The 10,021-nt window shown below is 32.9% G+C and overlaps 1 protein-coding gene across 1 annotated transcript; it reads right to left on the bottom strand.

Annotated features, from left to right (window-relative positions):
• Nucleotides 1-185: 185 nt before the first annotated feature.
• LOC140877912 (uncharacterized) lies at nucleotides 186-4,761 on the bottom strand. The gene is made up of 2 exons (XM_073281515.1): nucleotides 4,745-4,761; nucleotides 186-1,674 (listed from the first exon to the last, which is right to left on the bottom strand). The coding sequence occupies exons 1-2, from the start codon at nucleotides 4,759-4,761 to the stop codon at nucleotides 186-188; spliced, it is 1,506 nt and encodes a 501-aa protein (XP_073137616.1).
• Nucleotides 4,762-10,021: the final 5,260 nt, after the last annotated feature.

The following is a 10,021-nucleotide window of genomic DNA, read 5'->3' as shown; positions in this document are numbered from 1 at the left end:
TGATAATTATTAAAATTGATAAATATGTGTACGACTTCAAACATAAGACAACCACAGAATGGATACAACTTCAAAAATAAGACGAATACGAAACGGATACAACATCAAACATAACACATACAAATCACAAACATAATACAAAATATAATTTCAAACATAAATGCTTAGACCGTTCGAGTACAACTTCAAGCGTTTGAACTACTATATTCATCCCACAAATGCTCAATTAAAGCATTCCGCAGTTCGTAGTGAGCATCTTTGTCTTTTATTTTTTTATATCGATTGAGAAATTCTTGAAACTTCATATTATCATCGACAATCATTTCGACTTCTGGAGCAGGTGTTTCTCGCGCATCTTGAATAGGTGCACTGAGATCGCGTTCATCTTCGATAATCATGTTGTGCATTATGATACATGATGTCATTATGTCATGTAAATGACATTTCTTCCAACCACGTGTTGGTGACGCCACGATAGCAAATCGTGATTGAAGGACTCCAAATGCACGTTCAACGTCTTTTCTGCAGGATTCTTGCTTCATTGCGAAAAATTTCTTTTTTGGTCCGCGTGGATCATGAATGCTTTGCACAATAGTTGACCATTTTGGATAAATACCATCAGCTAAGTAATATCCCATATCATATTCTTTTCCTCCAATTTTGTAATAAGCAGTAGGAGCAATACCTTGTGCAAGTTTGGAGAATAAACCAGACGACTCCAACACATTTATATCATTATTTGTTCCGGGCATTCCAAAATATGCATGCCATATCCAAAGATCGTAATTAGCTACTGCTTCTAAAATGATTGTCGGAGAACCACTACGACCTGCATATTGGCCTGCCCAAGACGTTGGACAATTTTTCCACTTCCAGTGCATACAGTCGAGACTTCCTAACATCCCTGGGAATCCTCGTTGTTCACCTATGTAGAGTAGTCTGGCAATATCATCAGAAGTAGGTGATCTCAAGTATCGTTCTGCAAAAACTTCCACTATAGCACGACAAAACCGTTGCATACACACAATTGCTGTAGATTCTCCAATTTTGATATATTCATCAGTAGCATCCGCGGGTAAAGCATATGCTAGCATGCGCAAAGCGGCTGTTGTTTTTTGCAGAGTTGATAGACCGAGCCGGCCCACACCATCAGCTCGTTGAATGAAATAAGAATCATGATTTTTTACCTCATTTATGATACGAATGAACAAGTTTCGAGACATTCGAAATCGTCTTCGAAACATTGTTTCATTATATCTTGGAATTTCAGCAAAGTAATCGTTGAATAAATTACGATCGGCGACTTCTCGATCACGATGGATGACTACGTGACCTGGAATCGAACCTTTGTGTGTGGCTTCTTGATCATTTTGAATGATGTACGCAGCAACCAACTCTTGCTCTTGAGTAATCACATCTAAGAATGCTTTTCTTTTATTTGCAAAACTCTCAACATCATTCAACCACTCATTTTGTGTTTCATCTTCTTTGTCCGACAACGACAAAGAAGATGAGCTAGTGGAAGATAATTGTAATTCTGATTGAGAATTCAGAAAAGTAAAATTGAAGCTCAAAAACAACAAGTGGCGTTGGCTGCACTTCAAGAGGAAAATAGAGTTCTGTATATGGATTTGAGCATAATTGGCGATCCAGAATCGCGTGAAATTGTGCGAGCTGAACGAGCAAAAATTATGCAAAAAAGAAAACAATCATCTGAACAACAAGATCGTGACATGCTTGGAAAATATTTGGGTGATATTGGAGGATCTGGATCTAATTTACCACCGTATTGATTATATGTTTCGATGTTGTCGTTTTAATTGTAGTTTGAATTATGTGTTTTAATTTGCATGTGTGTTTCCATCATGGATTTTAATTACGTATTTTTAGTTTCATTATGTATTTCAGTTTGTATTTGTATTTTAATTGTCAACTAGTTGTATTCCTTTATGTATTCGAATTTTATATTTGTAGTCCAATTTATATTTATAGTTTAAATATTTGCATTTGCATTACAAAATACAATTATTTATAAAATAATTATTTAATAATTAATTAAATGTTAAAAATTAAATTAAATTAAATTAATAATAATTATTTATTGATTACATTAAATGATTATATATTAATTTTTTTAAATAATATATTAGTTATTATAATAATACCAAAAATATTTAAATAATATTTAAGTATATTTAAAAACAAATAAATGATAATAAAAAAAATTTTAAAAAAAAATAAAATATTTGCAAAGGCCTGCGCCAAATTTGGTGCGAAGGTGGGGGGCGCTAAAATAGCGCAGCATTTAGCGCCCCCATTGGAGCTCCTTTGCTGCGCTAAAATGGTGCAAAAGCACCATTTTAGCGCAGCGTTGGAGCTGCTCTTAATTTCCCGAATTCATGTAAAAAATCCCAGCTTCGGATTGAATGCGAGCTTAAAAGGCGTGTTCAACCTCAACTCAAGGACATTGATTTGGAATGACAAAAAAATAAAAAATGATTCGGAGGCATACGGATTAAGGTTAAGTATATAGTTTTGACGTTTGACATACTAAGTTGATATATCAACGAGAATGATTTATCACTGAGTTGAAAAGTAGAATCGGTCCAAGCAGTCACATTCAAATACTTTCATCTGTGCCAAATTATTCAATGGGAAAACAAATCAGTCGAAACAATTTTGTCTCTTCTATCAACCAGTTGCAAAATTAGTTTTGATCATCACAACAAATCTTGACTGCTCAGGAATTCTAACTGCTCAAAGATGCGTTTACTTTAAATGATTGGATTCTATAAATAAACTACATTGTGATTATTAAAGTAATTAAATAGGATTTAGAATAATGATTTAAAAATAATAATATGTTTACTTTAATTCAGTGTTTTTAGAACCGGATCGGACTGGCCGATTCGATCGGTTTGATCGGAAACCGGTCGCTAGTCCGGTCCGGGTATCCACCAAGAACCGGAAAACCGGTCCAACCGGTCAAAATCGGTTGGACCGGTCAATAACCGGAAAACCGGTTCAATCCGTTTTTTGAATATTTTTATTTTTTTAATTTTATTTTTTTTATTTTTAAAACTTTCAATTTAATAACTTTTTATATATATACATGATTATTTGAAATTTTTACTTCATTAAAAAAATTATTTAAATAATTATTAGTTTTTTAAAATTATATAATTAATTATTTTAAATAATTTATAACTATAATTGATATTTTGAATATATTTACATACTTATTTAGCTTCAAACTATGACAAATATATAATTTTTTTGTCTATTTATATATATTTTTGAGTTTTTAAAATTCAAAATATATTATTTATTATATTATATTATATAAACGATTTTTCGGTTCGACCGTCCGGTTAAAAAAGCCCGATCGGTTGGACCATTTTTTTAGGTAGACCGGTTTGATCATCGGTTCGGTTATAAAAACACTGCTTTGATTGATTATGATTAGGAATGATCTTAAAATTAAATTATGATTCGAAATTTATCCCTTTGATAATTATAGTTGAATAATATTATTTTTACATGTTTATATTATATATTTAATTTTTTTAAAATAATTTATGATTAAAATATTTGATAATGTTCCTTTTTTTTTAAATAATGATTTTAATTCAAAATAAATACATATATAACTTTTTTAAAGTGCTTAATATTTTTTATTATATAATATGCATTCTCGCAAATATAAGATCATACATTTTTAGTTAGTAATAATTCTTTAAAACATTTATATTTAAATTTGTTATTGTTTATTTTCTTATAATTTTTATAAAAAAAATTCATGTGAATATTTCTTTTCATACTTCAAGAATTATAAATGTAAATATTTTAATGTGGCTAAATGTTAACCTAAATTATAAATAGGTTTTTATAAATGATATGTGAAAAGGATAATTATGGTAGCTTGAATTAAATTAGATGGATGAATTAAAAAATCACACCAATTAAAAGAGATTAAAAATCATTCTCTAATAATATTTATAACAGGCTCATGTATTTATTATGATTGGTAAAATTTCTAGTAAACACTTGATAGAGTATGATAATTAATCAATACAACTCTAATCAAGCTAAGTAAACTAAACCCAAAGGAACTGCTTAAACACATTTAACAGTTCAAAGAAGTTAGGACTGCTAAATAGATCTGCTTAGAGAAACTCAACTGAATATCAAACTGCTCCAAGCTAAAGTGTATCAATTATCAAGTCAGTCAAAAACAAGCAAATCAAGACTGATATCCAAAAGCAACATGACCAGTCACGAAAAATAGTTATGCTGATAAGTGCTTCTCGAATCCCAAAATATTTGACTGCTCAAACGGCTATATATGATGGACAAAATATTATGTAGATAGATCCGTTGTAATTCAAACATCTTCATGAATAGATATGTGTGATGCGTCATAGCATCAAAGATTAGAGAAATTAAGAGCTTTAAATGCAACTGCATTTAACGTTCAAAAGATTACCAAATATGAAACCTGCAAGAAGCTCATTTCAAACTCTGCAGAACTACTACTACCCATATTTGGCAAAAGTCTTATTTCGCATTTATGATGGGACACGGAAGAGTTAAAGCGATTGAGACAAGCAGATGACAGTTGAACTTTGCTCGAGAAGACTATAAATAAGAGGATGAACACAAAGAGAACGAGAACGAGAAATCCGCACAACAATTTACAAGACTTCTAAACATCCTCCGAGCACTTTGAAAATATTCATCCTACCTGCTCACATTGCCCATTTATAACAGTCAATTATCTGATCATCCAAGATCACGAAGAGCCAATACTCAACTTCCAACTATGTATTTCAAATTGTTGAAGAGAAGTTGCTCACCGGTTAGAATCTTAGGATTCATTCAAATTGCCACTTCACTTGTTGTGTTAGTGTTAAGATTTGATATCTTAACTTGTGTTGTGCTAGGACTTTCGATCTAGGCAAGGGATAAGACTTACGATTGGAGCGAGTTATATAAACCAAAGTTTTCTAGTGTATCCTTCCGGTGAGGAAGAAGGGGTGACGTATGAGTAATTAAGTCTCCGAACATCCATAAACAAGTCTGCATTATTTGTTTTCTTCCGACAAGTCATTTGATATTTATTCAATCTGTTAGTTGGTCTTATTCCGCACAATTACATGTTGGCGGATTAAAACTGACACACGAGAAAGACCAAAGTTTGGTTGATAATCACAACTGGACTCATACTTGAAGGAACAACAGTTCAACTGCCCAGCAGAAGACACATTAGAACAGTTGAGCTACTCGCACCAAGTAAAGAAAGAAGTTCCATTCAAGAAAGCACTTTTTTTTTAGAAATACGGGGAAGAAGGATTTGTATCTGCTATAAATTCTGCTAAAGAAATTGCTTCCAGTATAGGAGTTGATCCTGTATTTTGATCATGTATTTCCTGAGCGCCGAAAAACTTCTAGAAATAGATAATTTGATGAGATTTCTAATACTGAAAGAGAACCACAAACAACTGAAGAAAGCTTTAGGACTGATTATTGTATTGTTGTGGTAGATATTGCTCTTTTGGAGTTGAGGAGTAGGTTTGAGAAATTGAATACTTTCGAAGAAATGTTTGGATTCTTGTTGGATGGAAAACAGTTAACGACATTAGATGAAGATTATTTGAGAAAATGTTGTGTGAATCTTGAATCTACTTTGAAAAAGGATGATGTGTCCGATATTGATGCTCATGATCTGCTTTTAGAACTACAAATGTTGCGAGAGATGCTACCCCTGGAAGCATATGGCACAAATAAATCTTGGATAACCATTAAAATTTTGGAGTTTGCATTGAAAATGGATGTTTTTCCTATGGTAGTGGTTGCGTATAAAATTTTATTGACTATTCCTATGACTGTAGTATCATCTGAAATGAGCTTTTCCAAGTGAAAATTATTGAAATCTTATTTGAGAACCACAATGAGTCCAGAGAGATTGAATATTTTGGCGATCTTTTGCATCGAAAAATACATTCTGGAGGATATCTCATATCACAATATAATTGAGGACTTTACTTCAAAAAATTCAAGAAGAGTGTGTTTTAAATAATATTGATTTTTGAATAAATTATTTTGAGAAATAATGTAAAAAAAATTCCCGATGTGTAGTTTTTTTATTTACATATTTTGGTTTACTTTATTTATGATATTCAGTTTTTTAAATATATATTTTAATTTTTGAATCAATGCAAGAGGCCCGTATTTTAAGTTTCGCCCAGGGCGTCATTTTTAATAGGACTGCCCCTGGTAGTGATGGACATTAGATGTCTGTATATCTAAGAAAATTTTTGATCAACATAAAGTACTGACTGAGATATCCAGCGAGTATACATGCTTATGTGTTGCATATTATGTGTCATGGTCTACGTTTTATTGCTTTGATATATTATTCTGCATGCTCAACATGTTGAGCTTGTTTTTTTGAGATAAAACTTTCCAGTAAGGTCGCTCAGCCCTTGTTTTGGACGGTTAGACACTGAGAGTCACAGTGGCCCACGGGTCGTGCGGACTCTAGTTTTCATGGATATTGTAGATCCACATCCGTTTTGGACTGAGGGAGTTACCTAATGGTTTGAATCCCCGATGGTACTACTACACCTTGGTGCCAGTCTGAGCAGAATTGATAAGTATATTCAGATATCCGATCATTCATTTTTTCATGCATCATATCAGTATGTTTACTCATGCTTTACGTTCTGAGAAAAATTTGCTCACGTCCATGTTTTTGTGTTTCTTGAATACCCCATTTGGCGGGACATGTTCAGGTGGTTTGCTTTGGACTTGGGTGTAGTTGGTGACCAAGGTTGGATTGCAGAGTTAGCTGCTAGGTTGCGGTTAATTTATTTAAGTTGATATTTCGATTGGGTTGTATTATTTTTTCGCTTTGAGTTATTTACCAGTTGTATTATGCCACTTTATCATTTTGGTTTATTTCCGCAGTATCTTTGATTATTGTTTTTGCATGCTTATTAAGAATCTGGTTAGTAGATAATTCGGGTACGGTCACTACAACTACTGCCACAAACCTAAACGTATCAGGACTACCAAGCCGGTGTTGCACAACACCGCCAAGAAACAGTCCTCTGGTAAAAGGGTATGGGTACCAAAGGTGAAACCTAACTGTTTTGTCATTTATACTTCATTAAAAACTGACACTACAGGACTTTGGTATTTTGACAGTGGTAGTTCACATCACATGACTGGATCAAAGGAGTTCCTCGCTGATTAGTGGAACAAAATAGTGGACGTGTGACCTATGGTGGATGTGCAAAAAGGAATAATTGTTGCAAATGAATATTAAAGTTGAAGAACTTCCAGAGCTTCATAATGTGCTTCATGTAAAAGGATTAAATTCGAATTTAATTAGCATTGGACAATTATGTTATGATAACTTGTTCGTTAAATTTGATAAAAATTCATGTGAGGTTTTCGATGATGTGTGTGTTATGACAAGTATTAGGCCAGCTGACAACTGCTACCAATTTGGTGAAGAACATGGTTGTCGAAGCTCTAAGGTAAGCAAATTGGATTTATGGCATCAAAGCTAGGACATGCCAACTTCAAAACCTTGAAGAATCTGAGTAAATTTGAAGTTGTGCGAGGTATGCCTAACCTTACTTCTGGAACTTCATTTGTTTATGGACCATGCCAAAATGATAAGTAGACTCATGTTGCGCACCCAGTGTTACAACACCATGGGACAACACGGTACCTAGAACTCTTACACATGGATCTTCTGGGTCCTATGGAAGTGGAAAGCTTCGGTGGTAAGCGATATTTTTTTGTATGTGTAGATGATTTTTCACGATCTACATTATAGTGACCCGCACCGTGATCACCTAATAATCAAAAAATTAGGCATGTAATTAAACATTAAATAATCATAATACATGCATACACAGTTAGGGTATCTCGAACAGTACTATCATACCTTTCTTAAGACAGATCCTAGAAGCTCCCATCTAGGTTCCAAACCTACCATGCGGCACTACAATACAACATAACCATGCATTATCTAGCATACCAAACAACACCTATCATACTCTAAAAGTCTTAATTAAACTATAGCATACTGAAATGATTGTGTTTTTCTATATTTGTTTGAGTTAATTTGTATGATTAGGAGAATTTGCATTGATTAAATTCATTTTATAGTTGCTAATCATTATTTCATGATTTGATATAGGAAAAGAGAGGAAAGAGAGCAAAAGAATAAAAGAGAAGGGCCGCAATAATGAATTACGGAGCAGCAATGGTCAAAAAAATTATTTTTATTTTATAAAGATCCAAATCTGATCTCAACCGTTCAAAATAAAGATCAATATGTTTTGAATCTGGTGTCCAAATTTCGGCTCGATCCGATAGCTAGAATTTTAGATATGAATTTTTTTAAAATTTTTGCGCGCTGGACATAATGTTGCTCGCTCGATCGGTTGCTTTCTACTTATCGAGCGAGATCTGGGCTGGAAAAATATTGTTTTTGGACAAAGCATGTTCCGCTCGATCCGCAACATTTAACCGATCGAGCGAGGCGTCGCGCAGACTCAGAAATAAGAATTTTCAGGAATTAAAATCCTTGACTTCTCAGGCTTTATTTAATGGTCTTTCCAAGCCATATAAATAAGATAAAACATCAGATGAGGGGGATCGCACGCGGAGATAGAGAGGCGGCTAGGACGGCTGAACGTGAGAGAAACTCTTTGGCGGCTAGGTTTTATCTTCCTTGTTCTTAGATTAAATTTCTTTCTTGAATTCTTCTAAGTTTTATTTTTGGTTGAGGAATACAAACCCTTGAAGTTTTATTTATCTTTTGAGATTCATATTTTCATTGTTTAATTTTTATTTGAGTATCAAGAGTTGTTTGAAATTGATTGTTATGTTGTGTGTTTGATTATTGGCTGACTATCTATAATTTTCTCATACAATCTACTGCTAAATTAGATATCAAATTCGTAATTGTTTGATCCCTCTAATTTATGAAGCAACTATGATTAATAATTTTCGATTGTGAATTTGTTAATTCGTAAGAATAATAATTGACTATATTAAATACAACCGCTTGTGTTTGTATTGTTTAGCTTCATCAGTTTCACTAGTTTTAATGCTACCTTGGGTTTAAACCTTAATCGCTTGTATTTGGGTTAATTCATAAGTAAGGGTTAATTTAGAACGTTTGTGTCTAATTAAATAAAATTAAGGTGAGATAGAAATTAAATTTCCAATGATGAATATTCAATGAGAATTAATTATTTTTAGAGAATCGATGATCGAGTGAATAACTTCAAGGGTGTAGTCGATCGATACCAAGATTTGTTTTTAATTGATTTCTTCGTTAGAATTTTAATCTTGCATGCTAGTTGATAAATTTTCATTTTAATTGCTTTTAATTTTTGGTAGTTAATTTTAAAAAACCAAAAACCCCGTTTATTGATTTTCAGTATTTTTAATAACACAATAAATTGCACCTTCCTGGTGGGAATGATCCTTACTCTCGCTACTACATGTTTATTTAGTTGAACCGAGTTGGGTTAATTTAAGCGTGATACGACTAATCACTACACAATTTTGGCGTCGTTGATGGGAAAGACGTTTAATTTATTTGTGTTTTTGTTTTTATTTTATCCACCATTTTCTAATCTGTTTTTTTCAAGAATTCTTATGGTGTAATACTTCGAGATGTCAAATAAAAAAGTATTCACAAGTTTTATCTAGCAACACGGAGAGCCATTCTACGCAGCATGGGAGAGATTCAAAGATTTGGCAACCATATTCTGGTATCATTATTCTTCTAACTATTCTTTCCTTACATTTTTTCTTGAGGGTTTGGATGCAGTGACAAGAAGATGAGTAATTGATGGAGCTTTCACAAGCGGTAGTTAACTATTTTGCCGAGATGATGATAGTATGATACACCTGTTGGATGATATGACAGAATTTGACTATTACCGGTATTGAAATCTTACACAACAGGTATGGAGCCACCAATACCCAC

The sequence above is a fragment of the Henckelia pumila genome, chromosome 2 (genome assembly GCF_033568475.1).
Source record: "Henckelia pumila isolate YLH828 chromosome 2, ASM3356847v2, whole genome shotgun sequence".
Lineage (NCBI taxonomy): Eukaryota > Viridiplantae > Streptophyta > Magnoliopsida > Lamiales > Gesneriaceae > Henckelia > Henckelia pumila.
This window is presented reverse-complemented; position numbering and strand designations above follow the sequence as displayed.